This window comes from Pundamilia nyererei, unplaced genomic scaffold (assembly GCF_000239375.1).
Source record: "Pundamilia nyererei isolate P.nyererei 1_Seehausen unplaced genomic scaffold, PunNye1.0 scaffold00002, whole genome shotgun sequence".
NCBI classification, from domain to species: Eukaryota; Metazoa; Chordata; class Actinopteri; order Cichliformes; family Cichlidae; genus Pundamilia; species Pundamilia nyererei.
Window position 1 is genome coordinate 10,252,264 of NW_005187403.1, and position 13,282 is coordinate 10,265,545.

Below are 13,282 nucleotides of genomic sequence, written 5' to 3' on the forward strand. Positions count from 1 at the left end.
TTTTTGTGTATATAATAAATAATCTGCATTAATTTCATCATCTAATGGTTTGTTGATGTCCTTAAACGTAAAGCAAATTTCGACACAGCTCTGTGCCCTCGTTTAATAAAAACTTACCAGTGTTGTAGATATTAGTAGGATGGATCATCACCAGGGAGGCCTCGCAGTAAATGGATGCACACTGCTGTCACATCTGGTTTATAAAACAACAAACCACAAATCAAGTACAAGACTAAGGAACGTTAATAATCCACTAACTGCAAACTGTGGTCAAAGTGAGTTTATATGACTTAAAAATGCAAATATTTTGTTAACCTTTACTCTCCTGCTTTTATATATCTTGTTATGTTAGTCAGAGGGCTTTTATGTAAGATAGAGAGAAGAAGGAGGATGATTTGGTTTAACACTTGCTGGGAAGCCTTTGTTATATTGATTTAAGATAAGGTGTTGTCCTCAATTCAGTGAAATATTATTGAACTACATCTGTCTCTTCTTAGCTCCACAGACGTGAGCACCAAAATTAATTAATTAATTTATTTTCCATTTTGTTTTTCAGGGCCTGTTGTCCTTTAATAATAAATGCCAGCAATTCAATATACCTCTGTTCTTGGATCTATTTAGGTTTAACAATTTATTTGTATAAAGTTTATTAAGGTGTTTAGGTGGAGTATGACATCGTCTTACAGATAAAAGAATAATACCTCAAATTGAGGTTTAAACTCCATGACGTATGTAAGAACAGGAAACAGTTAGTCAATAACCCACAGATTTATGATAACACAATCTTTACATGGGTTAGTTCCTCCTTGTACACATGGGAATTTTAATTCTTAAATACTGTACAATACTTGGGTCAATATATCAACATAGAAATAAAAACAAAATCAAAAACAAAAGATGTGACTACATCTTTTTATGCCTTTACATATTTGACAAGAGCATTTAAGCTGAATTGTTCTGTGCAAGTTGAATATAATAACAAGGAAGTGACTTACCAGCCATGAAAATTTACCTATAGAATTCTATTTTAATTCAAGCTTCAAATCTTAAAGTCAAATACGTCCTTCAATTAATCAGCCAAAGTTACTACAATAACCAAATTTCATTTAGAGCTACCTCAGCAGCTATCACTGTGACTACTGCCTTTATTTGCAATTATTTCTCTGCTGCAGACACCAGGAGGGCCAAACTGCATTCATAGTGTAAACTTCAGCAAAGCTACATTTCAAATTTGTTGACTTTTCACTTTAGGGAGCAGTAAAAACTTTTTTTGGGGCACTGAAGAGAGAGCAGTAAAGATAGCTCGTCGTTACCGCCAAATATCAGCCAGTATGATATTATCCCTGTAACAGCCATTAGCGCTAGCAAGCTAACTTTAATAAAAAATGTCATCTGCTGTGAGAAAAAAACACAACTTATTGCTAGTTTTATAATTTACCTTACTGGTCCTCAAAAAATAAATTGTTCCTCTTCCACATATTCAGAATCCAGTTACTCTGTCTCTCTGATGAGCCTACAATGACTGTCAACATGTCTTTTGCTATGACACTTGACAAGGTAGCCAACTACTTGAAGTAGCTTTTACATGCTCAAACCCAGCAGACTAGTTAAGGGCACTGCTTCCTCCTGCTTGTGGAATAACATATTTGTTTCCTTTGCTGTTACTGGATCGCTGGCCTTCCAAAGTCATTCAAAAGCAATGAGTAAACTGTTCATCAACAATTAGCTATAACGTAATAACAAGTAGTAAAATGCACATGATTTATAACTAAGTCAAGTTATTTCATGTAAGCAAAGAAAGATATTAGTCTATGCTGAAATTAGCTGCATCTTTGTATTTAGTCAGTACCAGTTAAATGCCAGATGTAACTTTTACTGTTTATAAATGCCAAAAATGAAAACTTACTTGAATTGGAATAGAAAATACCTAAAATATCATAATTTTATATCAAAGTTAGCCAAAAACCCTTTAGGCTTGCTGACCAAATAATAGCAGTTAGCTCACTGTTAGCCTAACTTGATCATTATGTGAATACCACTAACAAATTTCTTAAAATATGTATGTGAAAGAATGACAAAAGCGTACATTTAGAAAGGACTTTTCCACTGTTTAACTTATTTCTTAGTCCTCAAAAACATATTTATTTCATGATGCTTACCCCTTCATTTGATTGCACAAGGTTACTTTTCCCTCTCCTTTTAAAAAAACATAGTTAAATCTCTTTTAAAGAAGCCAAGCCTGGACACTTAAATACAGAATACAGGCTAATGTCAAACCTTTTTTAGGACCAGCTTTCAATGCGCAATCCTTACTTTATTCAACTTTATTCAGCTTTTGACACAATTGATGATAAACTCTCTAATCTTCCTCTCAAGCAGTGGGTTGGCTTTTCTGATAGTTGTTGAATTCTAAAGTTCCTGAATGGTTTAGATCATATATCACAGATAGGAAATGTTTCACTAGCTGTGGAGATCAGGTATCAAGCACTCATAATTTTTCCTGTGGAGTCTCCCAGGGAAGCTATCTGGGTCTCTTACGTTTGTCCTTAAACATTCTGACACTTGGCAATCTTATCAGCCAGCATGAAATTTGTTACCAGATTAACACAGATGATGCACAGCTATGCTATAACAGAGAACACATTAGTCCAGTTTTAGCAGAGCTATACTCGCCTCCAGTATCATACAGAACCGATTTTTAAAAATACTCTTATTTATACTGCATATAAAATCCTTAATGGTCTTGAACCTTCTAATATCTCTGAATGTCTGTGACTCTATGTCCCGGCTTGCTATCTTAGATCCTCCACTGTGAAATTGTTAGCGATCAAAAAATTTGGATGCCACTTTCCTAGTTTGTGGAAACAACATCTCTGGAACAACATTCCTTGAAAAATTAAGGAGGCAAACTTTACAGATAATTTCAAGAACTTGGTAGCGACATACCTTTTTAATCTGACATTAAACGAGAGCTTAGGCTTAATAATTATAATAATACCACTATACAGCCATACTATCTGAGTTCAGCCACATTAAGTAATCTGGCAGATAAGACCAAATGCATAACTTGCTTCTAAGATTTATATTTATTTTTGTTGTGATTGCATTATTACTATATGAATGTGTGTTTAGGGTTGCATGTGTATTTATATATGTCTGATGGGTTGCTGGAACCTCAGTTCCTGATATGCTTTTGTGCCTGTGCCTTTGAACTCTATATGTATAGTCCTCAGTGTGATATTGGGCTATCCAAATAAAATAAGCTGAAATTTCATAGCAAATTTCATAACATACTGTTTTATAGATACGCATACACTTCAAAAGTTTTAATCACTTCATGAAACTAGTTAGTGGATAAGAAATTAGAGACAGTGACAATTATGAGTGTGTGCACACAAACACACACACACACATTTTAGTTTAATGTCTGGGAACACGCGAGTAACATAAATTATCAAGCAATTCACATGAATAATCATGTTTTTATTGCACAGATTATGGCTTTTTCCCCTAAACTAGCCTGGCTATGAAGCCTGGGAAATCTATTAAGGCGATGCCATAGATCATCCCATCCACTGTGGCGTGTATACAGATCGGCCGGCTCATTTGAGAAATATTGAATCGGTTACAGTAAAGTAAGCCCCTGGATTGAGTCAAATGTAAAAATCCAGGCATGTGTGAGGAGCTGTCAGCGTGTGCTGTAATGACGGATGGAGCCGGGTCTCCCTTTCAGCAGGAGGTGATAAAAAGTCAAATTATGAACGCCAGGGAGGGACAAGACAGCGTGCAAGGGGAGGAGGGAGGGCAACGACACGGAGAGAAAATTGGACCAGATCCGTTAAATGATAAGGGCAATCAGTTAATCAGGGGAAGACGAGGGAAAGTGTTATTTCCTCCCAGTGCAAGGGTCAGTGAGGGGTCAAGAGTATAACCTTTGACCTCAAACTACTGACGAGAACGAGACCGGTCAGCGGGTTATTGATTCACGCTCTGCAGTTTACCCATGTTATTATCTATTGGACTAGACTGGTTTACGGTTTTAGTGATTTCCTGTGAAAGTGAATTAAAACAAGTAAAGATCTGTTTATCTAATTATTCCTTAAACTGTGAAAAGCTCTTTAAGCTCCTGGAATCATACAGTGTCACCTTCTTAAAGTCACTTTGTTGAGGTTTGTTGTGACTTTACTGCCGTAAAAAAAAAAAAAATAAAAAAATGCTTTTCTGATAGCACCCACTGCATTACTACACAACTTCTTAGTTCATCCTGACACAATCTCTACCCCTCTGCTTTCTGTCTCAGGTGCATCAAACAGAGCCCTGGACCCCCTCCCAGGCTAACCCCTGAGCTGACCCCCCTCCCAAGCTTTGAAACTGACCCACTCTGAGGTGTGAACTTCTGTCCCCCTGGCTGATAGAGACTCACGATTTTTATAGACCTCATCCCTCGCTGTTTATGACTCTGCAGTTTGATTATAGCAAAGGGGACTCGGAGAGGTAGGAGCCCTGCAGAGGCACACACACATCAAAGGAGCTATGAGAGGAATGTGGGCATTTGTTGTTTGCTTTATCATCCAGTACCACCACTTATCTGCTTAATCATAAAGGATTGGCCTGGGAATGAGGCAGGATGGACGCCGCGCTGGCCAAACAAACTATTCCCAACACAGTAATTGCTACTAGAGGGATGTGCCAGATTCATAGTGGTTATAGCTGCTTGCATGGGAGTTTTATTTGAAGAGGAGAAGAAAAAAAGACTACGAGAGGCTCCAATTTGGTTTAAAATTAAATCCTAGAAAAGTATGGAGTGTTGCTATCAGAGTAAAGACTCGCCTGAGTGACCAGTCTACATGAGTTTATCCCTGTTTTATTGAGTTGAACAGGAACACATGCCGCAGGAGGTTTTCTTACAGAATATTATTTAAGGAGTTAACACATTATGATATATTATCAATATATGTATAGATAATAAAGAATGGTTGAGAATAGGACACCAACTCCCTGATGAACCTCGCTGTTTGGCAATTTATTAGTTGTATGGCAGTTCATTTGTTTGTATTTTTCTGTAATGGTGCAAAGCTCAAAGCCAGATATGTGAGGAAATAAAACTAGATGTTCACCTCTTTATTACGGACTCATTATTTCTAGAATTGCCTTTTTCTTGCCTTTTACTACATTTTACTGATTGTTATACAACTACATCTCACTCTGTTCAAAGGCCTAAAAGGATCTCAAAGTAAAAGCGAAGTCTTAACGCTATGTATGCAAAAAGATTCACTTTTTTGGGACCACTTCGTGTATATATGGTACCCAACCAGTGCATAGATTACCTGTGTTTTAGTGCCACAGCAAGTCCAGAGGATGCAGAAAAGTTTATGATTGGCTCACTAATTTCTGAAAAAGCTGCCCTTTGTGGTATTTCTAATGTATGGCTATTGACTGACTGAACCACTGCAAGTTTTCACTATTATAGCAGTGTAGTGCCGTTGGAGAACTCAAAGGATGAAGATAAAATATAAATATGAATGGTTTAAATAAGTTCAGAGGACGTCCCATTCTAAATGTCACTCTCTTGTATGGATTCAATATCTTTGAATTTAAAAAAAGGGCATGAGTTGCCAGATACACAACAGTTTAATTAAGTCACAGAAGCTCTCTCCTGGTTTCACAGGCCCTGTGAGTCAGTTAGACCCTCTGCCCTTCATTTCCCCTGTGTGGGAGGCTTGGAGTGCCGGCTTGAAAAGCTGGGAAAGTCCTGTGATTTATGGCCTTTTGCAGGCCTGACTGCCTCTCACCTCACTGATGATAGAGCCAGAGGTAACGAAGAGTGGTTACTCCAATCCAATTACCTATTCGCTAAATCCTGTTTTATTAATTTTGGGGATTTAAAGCTACTCCACAACCTTTGCCATCTGATTTTGAGACAACTTGTAGATAAATCAGGAAAGATTTGTCCGATTCCTTATATGTATAATTGGGTATATGTTTTACAGGGTGAACGACTATCACTTGGTAAAACTGTTAATGATTAAACAGTGCAGAGAGAAAGGAGGTCTTTTATCATCTAACATGTTAGACTTTCAACTTGTTTTTCCATTTTGTTTTTAGTGTTGATAGATTTATTTCAGGAAACTGAAAGCAACTTTTAACTGAAAATAAAGTATTGACCCCCCCTCTTGTTTCTTTATATTTTAGTAGGAAATGAGAAATATGTGAAGCAATTTATTGAAACCTGTAAACACATCAAGAAAATATAGTATTTAAGGGAAATCTGGAAAAAAAATCAATATTTTATCATAACCATCTTTCATCTTCAACACACACTGAGCTCTCTTAAGCAAGCTTTCTCATAATTTCTTTAAATGCTAATCAATGCATTTGTTCTGTTCTCTGTCAACACGATCCCAGACTGCTCCAATAATGTTGTAGTCCGGGCTCTGACGAGGCCAGTCCATGACTGATAATGATCCACTGTGTGTTTTTCTATCCACTTCTGTGGCACTGGCAGTGTATTTGGGATCACTGTCATGGTAAAAAAAAATTAAGCCACCGTCTGATGCTTTCCAGATGGTATGGCATGGTGGATGAAAATCTGATGGTACTTTCTTGTGGTTGTAATTCCATTAATTCGACAAGATCTCCAGCACAATTAGCTGAAACGTAGGCTCAAACCATGACATAGCCTCCACCTTGCTTTACAGATTTCTGTAGCGACTCACTATTGTGCCTCTCTTCTCACTTTTTCATACAGGATCACAACAGCATTTTTTCTGAGAAGCGGAGTGAACAGTAAATGGATCAGTTGGATATTTTCCTATTAATTAAAGAGATGACTTTCACATACGATCCATCAGTAGTAGTTTTTTCAGGCATGCCACTTTTTCTTCTGTCCTCCACTTGTCCAGCTTCCAAGTTTTCAGCTACCAGCTCTTTGGGAGTCACTTTGTTGGTGTAAAAATACAGTTTTATTTCTGATAAACAGTTTTATCTTTGTCGTTTTGGTAGGTTGAGGGTGAAAAGGGCTTTTGTGATAGGGAAGTGCCTAAAGACACAATTTAAAATTGGTTCTTTGCTAAAATGTCTGTTATTTGTAGACAGAGCGCTGGTTCTTCTCTTTAGTTAGGTAACTTTTTATGTTTGAATGGTCCACAGGTCAGTTTCAATTGGTTCAACAGTCAAAACATCAACATGAACAAGAGCAAGGACTAGATTGAAGATGAATGAAAATGCAGCCAACATCCAAAGAAAACATTTGAAGGACCTTCAGAAAGCCTGGAGAACTATTGCTAAATACCACTTTTAAAAAAATGACAAGTCTGGCTTCTTGGAAGCAAAAGATAAATAAATGAGGGTGGGGTCAGTACTGTGCGTGTTCTGTTGTAGTTTATCCAGCAAGATCTGTTGTGGTTTAATATTTACCTCGTGTCTTCTAGTGTGTTCTAGTGCCCCACACTGCTATATCGACAAAATTCATGCATACTGTATAGCAGAAAACACACACAGGGAACGAGACCAAATCATTATGAGGTCCATTTTAAAGGCTTTGCACTTGTTTCAGTCTCCATCTGACGACCAAGCAGCTTTGGCATATTAAAATCAGCCAACCCTGTATATGTTGAGGGACACACAAGTGCACACACACACAACCGGCAGCAGGGCAGTAACTCAAGGCCAAAGGAGGAGGTTTATTTTTATCATGGGCAAAGGTGCCAAATCATGTTGGGTATGAAGGGGGCTATATAAATGCAAATTGTATTGGAGAGAGCTATTAGTCCTAGAAAAGGTTTGTATGTAAATGCCCTATAGGACCACAGTGCAGCACTCATCCAGTTCAGATTAGTGGGGTTTGTGGCAAATGTGCTGCAGAAGACAAAAAAGAAAAATAGACAGAAAATGCAATTGCCTTGTGGTAAATCATGGTGAACAAGGTGAGAAGTTGAGTAATTGAATGGCCAAGGTGTTTCTGTATGGTTTATTGCATATGCAAGAGAGATGTGTTGAGGTCTGTTTCCTGTGTGCAGACACAGGTGTGCGTGTTTTATGGTCATTTTGCTCATGATGTAGAGCTTCTGTACCTGAGCGCAGCAGCGCTGTGACAAAACAAGACATTTAAAGCACACTTTGAAATTGTAGAACATTGCATGAAGAAAAAAAATTATGTAAGCGACAAATCAAACATGGCAAAGGATGCAACATCACTGGTCAAGGCCGTGGGAAGCAGAAGCCCCACCCACCACCTCCAAAAGGCAGACGTCATAGCACCCCCACCTTAATGCAAAAAAAATAAAGTTGTCAAAACACTTCACACACTATTCCTGCTGTCATTGGTTTACTTTGACAAATATCTGAATTATGAAATTGTAATAAATGAGTAAAGCACAGAAAAATGACTTTCTTTCTTTAAATATTGATTACTTTAAAAGCATAATAAGCTCCAGTAAAGGAGAATTTTGTTGACTTTTGTCCTGAGTTTGTATGAGTGCTGTCTTTGCCAGGTTTCTCTTTTAAAAGAGATTGTGATCTCAGTGGGACTTCCTGGTAAAACAAAGGTAACAATAATAAAAACAACACCTAGCATCATGGTCAAATGACATTAAACAGAAGTCACTAATAGATTAAAACTGGTGCATTTCAAAGTGAGCTATCAGCTATCATAAAAATGTACGAAGATATATATTTTTAACTAGCAGCTGACAAAAAGAGCCTAACAGGAGTTTCATCCCCCTGTAAACTCCTGGAATTATCCCTCTTGGCCTCATCTGAGTAATCATTTTCCAGGCTGCAGTTAAAAACATGGTTACCATGACGCAGAAGAGACTCACACACAGGTCCCTGATGCATGCCATCACAGACATTTTGAACAACATCTCCTCAGTGCCCATCATGAGCTTTTATCGCCTAAACCTTTGAGCACCAAGTCACATTTGGAGCATTATATCAGCGCATTCTGATGAAGGTAACCTTTCATACAGCTACCTTTGCCGTAGAAGGGTACATGACTGTGTTATATGCTGCGCAAATTTGGTTTTGGGCCGATTAAAATATTCAGACAGATTCCAGCCAGCTGTGTGCAAACAGGCTGACTCTATGTCTTGATTACTGAGCCTTTAAAGACTTTGTAGTCGCATCACTGGCATACTTTTTAATGGCTTCATAATTAATTTGATTAACTGTGTGTGCGCCTGATGTGTCACAGGGCGGAGGTTTAATTTTTGTGCGGCCTGTGCCTGAGTAACAGGCCAGTTCAGTTACGTTTTGGCTGTTTATTCTTGCCTGTGGCTTGAGTTGTGTTAGAATGTGACAGGATGAATGAAAAACTTTATCCTTACAGCTTATTATATATCCCCCACCTGCCCAAACACACACACACTGCACCACCAGCATCAAGGCCCTCCCCCTGGCTTTGTCACTGACAGAAAGTAAGAGATGTAATAATTTGGCATAAGGCTCTGATACACAAGACTAGCACCATATCGCCCTCTAGCTTCGACTGAATAGACTTACAGCCTTACAAAACCTCCATTTTTCATGAATCCACTGCACAACACCAAATGCTTATTTAAAAAAACACAACACATTGTCTACAAAACACTGAGTTAACATGGTTTAATTATTTTTAAAAAAGTGTGTACAGTTTAAATAAAACAGCCTATTTACAGTATGTACATTTTAAGATATGTAATACAGGGCTGAGGGTTGTGTTGGACAACTGTGCTGACAGTGACTAATTATTTTGATGCCACATAAGGAAAAAAAGACACAAGTGCCTTTAAGAATTACCACATGATGTTGTCTCCTGTCCTGAACATGAAACACTGGATATTCCAGATGTAAGATGCGATTTTTCATGGCTTCTTCCGAAACTTTATATTTCTGCAAACCCAGGTCATCCCATCCTGAAAAAAACATAAATAAATAAACAGAATTATATATTTTTTTAATTGTGGAAAATTAGAGAAGTAAAAATGAAGTGGACCTAAAAATAGCATTCAAAATATATCTCTAGAAGTACTGTGTGATTTTTTTGCTGTTTGATCATATTTTCCAGACAACCATTGTGATTTATTATTTATGCATTTAACATCATTTCTTACAAGGACTTTTGTGCTACTGATTACTTACCGCCACTAAAATTGATAAGAATACAAGTCATATTTTTAAGCACGCAGTCACACAGCACTTCATCCTGTGCACTTCAAGCACTCAATCGACTTTACTCACTGCAGATGGGCAATTTGGAAAAAATACTTAGCCTAGCATGTGTGTGCTAGGTGTAAGGAACATGCACAGGGAGAGCATGCAAACTCCACGCTCCACACATCACCATCCCACCCATGAAATTGAGGCAAAGCAGTGATGTGAAACGTGCAGACGTGCAGTAGCAAACAGTTTTAATGCACATGATAACACAAAGCAGCTGAGCTTCTTTAGTCTTTAGAAAGGTGACATAACTGATCCACCCAGATTGGGAAATCTTCTTATACAAGCATGTGTTTTATGATGGTAATTAAAGGAATAATGGATCTTAAGTAATCTGCTTCTTTTTCCTCTTTTCCCTGTTTGAATTCAGCACACTTTGGATTCCTTCATTAGCTGATGCCGAGGTCTTCTAAATGACTGTGGCTATGTTGGGGAAGAGGATGAGGCCATCATGGATAATTGAGACCACCCTCTGCAGTCGAACACCTCCTTAAACATCTGTCTCTGCTCCATTGCCACAAAAAAGAACATATATCCAAGTTTGTGTTATATTTAGATTTGTATTCATTAATTATTCTGCATATTTCTATTTTATTGTGCTTCCTTTGTGTCATTTTACTCCATTGAACTGTACTGATTTTATTTTTGCTATCTAAAGGTATTATAGGTTGTGTTTAGAAATCTACCATAACGCGGTTAAATGATTCTATTTCATCGTAACGTGATTTACTTAAACAAACTTCAGTCCCTCTAGCCCGTTTTTTAAGACCAGGACAAGTAAAATAAATCCCAGCATTCCCTGACTTCCGAAAGTGGCTGCAGGCAACTATCCCAACCCTTGCTGTGTGTGCGATGTTGCGTTTGCAGACTGTGTCCATTTCTATGTTTACCTGAATTCCCTCTGCAGTGAGCGCCGAGCAGGCCTGCACCTGCCACATGCGATCCCGTATTGTGTGCAGACGGAGACTTTCTGCCAACTCTGACGCTGGAGCAGCTGTCATCAGGTCCTGCTTGTTGGCGAAGATTAGCAACGGCACCGTGGCGAGCGTTTCCTCCTCCAGCAACTCAGCTAGCTCCTGTAACACGGTGCAGACACATACACTTGTTCTAATGGTATTTGCCAACAGAAAAACCACTGAGACGTGTTGAGAAGCAACACAACATCATACTGCCGATCATCCCTGATCAGCTTCTAATTCCAACAGCTCCTGAATGCCTTCTAACCTTCAACCTTATCAGAAGATGACTACTGTGCCTCCCTAAAATGTAAAAGTATTTATGGAGCTCACCAGACTTGTTTCTTCAAACCGTTTCCTGTCTGAGCTGTCAATCACATAGATCTGCACGCAATACAGTCGTAGATATTAACAAACTGATCAGAACACAGAAAAAAAATGATATTATGAAGACTACGTATGTACCAGCACATCTGTGTTCTCAAAATAATTCCTCCAGTATGGTCGGATTTTGCGCTGACCTCCAATGTCCCAAACGTTCAGCTTGAAGCCTGCGGACTGCATGCTCTTGATGTTAAAGCCCTTAAGAAAGGTATCGCAGATGCTTAATATCTGCAGCAGGAGAATTCAAAGGCTCTAAAAATGACAGGACTCTACATTTCTGTGCATGTGAGAGAGTGTGGATGTGTGTACTTGTGTGGGGGTGATGTGGCTGATGTCTTCGGCTGCCAGCTGTTTTAGCACAGTGGTCTTGCCGGCATTATCCAACCCTAACAGCAGCAAGCGTACTTCCTGCTCTGGAGCCTGCTTCAGCCGCCGAAGGATGGACAAAAGGCCCTGCAGGAGGATCAAAGCACATATTAGAGCTGATTAGTCTTAAAGGAACAGCAGCTTACGAGATGTCATAACACTGAGGAACCTGCAAGCATTTTCTTGCTTTTCCAGAGTCATGGCCTAAGTTTTATCAGATAAAGCCTGAATAAGCTGCTGGACCAAATCATTTTCAGCTCGCACCAGTTACAGTACACCACCCTGTTGGCAGAGTCTGTCACAGGAACATGACACAGTACACACAGCATGTTACACTCTCACCCAACAGCTAGAATCATCTAGAGTGTGAGGATTTAGCTGCAGTGACCTATAAATGTACCAGCCCTAAAGACCTCTTTAGCCAGCCGAGGTTAGTAAGTTACTGAGTGGCTTCTGTCCAGAGGAGGGAAATAAGGAAAGGCTTTGGCTCATGCTATTTACTTTTAAGGCAACAGTGACCCCTCACCATACAAAATCTGCTCTGAAAAGACAAAATAATACACATAGCACTTTTAAAATCCATCTTCAGAGCCACTACTTTTTTTGTAATTTGTGCATTTTATTTTTGTGTTATCATAAATTTCCCTCTCCATCTCTTTTACGTCAGCTTTAGTCCCCCTATAAAGTCTGTTTTAGCTCCAATTTTGAAAAGTACTCCATATATAAATTTAGTTTTTATAAAATTATAAAAGTGTTTCTGTTTACCTTTCAACATAGTCTCCATACCTGGTTTAAACTCTTTGCCTTACAATAAGTACCTTAAGGTGATAGTTATATATAGGTAAAAATAAACTGGGTTGAAAAAGAAAGTCCAAGTCTAAATATAAATAAACAGATTTAATAAATAAATATAGTTTAATCCTGGCACTGGCAAACAAAACGTTTGAGTTATATCAACGACTGAAAGTGAAACGCGTATTAAGTTTCAGGGATAAAACGGCCAGTTTAATGACCAGTATCACATCCACTGCCCTCAGTATTTGGCTAAAGGTGACACATCATTTAACTGTATTTAGACCATTGTCACCAATGTTTACCAGGTGCCAAGAGTAATTTCAGTAATTTTGTTTTAAATATAAAACAAAATCAAAATAAAGTCCTTTTGCCCAACGCAAACAAAACCCGCTGCGGCCGTGAATCATTATAACTCACCATGTTTTTCTCGGGTAGTTTTGTGGCCCTCGCTCAGTGTGTGAGTGGATTAACATCTTCTCTGACCACACGTGCTTGTTGGCCTCCTGGCAGAACGGCTGTCAGGCTCTGTTGCTACGGAAACGGTGACGTCAGCGTAAACGACGTGATCGCTGGGCAAGAGAGGG

General features: G+C 38.6%; 1 protein-coding gene across 2 annotated transcripts; it reads right to left on the bottom strand.

The window, feature by feature from the left end:
- Positions 1-8,238: 8,238 nt before the first annotated feature.
- Positions 8,239-13,205, bottom strand: LOC102209868 (ADP-ribosylation factor-like protein 3). 2 transcript variants are annotated; one of them, XR_001290311.1, is made up of 7 exons: positions 13,116-13,205; positions 11,847-11,990; positions 11,619-11,735; positions 11,487-11,537; positions 11,088-11,273; positions 9,778-9,893; positions 8,239-8,265 (listed from the first exon to the last, which is right to left on the bottom strand). XR_001290311.1 is itself a non-coding variant. In XM_013909463.1 (6 exons), exons 1-6 carry the CDS (start codon positions 13,116-13,118, stop codon positions 9,843-9,845), a joined length of 552 nt encoding a protein of 183 aa, XP_013764917.1. In that variant the 5' UTR covers positions 13,119-13,205; the 3' UTR covers positions 9,595-9,842. The 2 variants fall into 2 exon arrangements, 1 of the variants encoding a protein (XP_013764917.1); XM_013909463.1 differs by lacking the exon at positions 8,239-8,265 and having other exon boundaries at positions 9,595-9,893.
- Between the last annotated feature and the right edge of the window lie 77 nt (positions 13,206-13,282).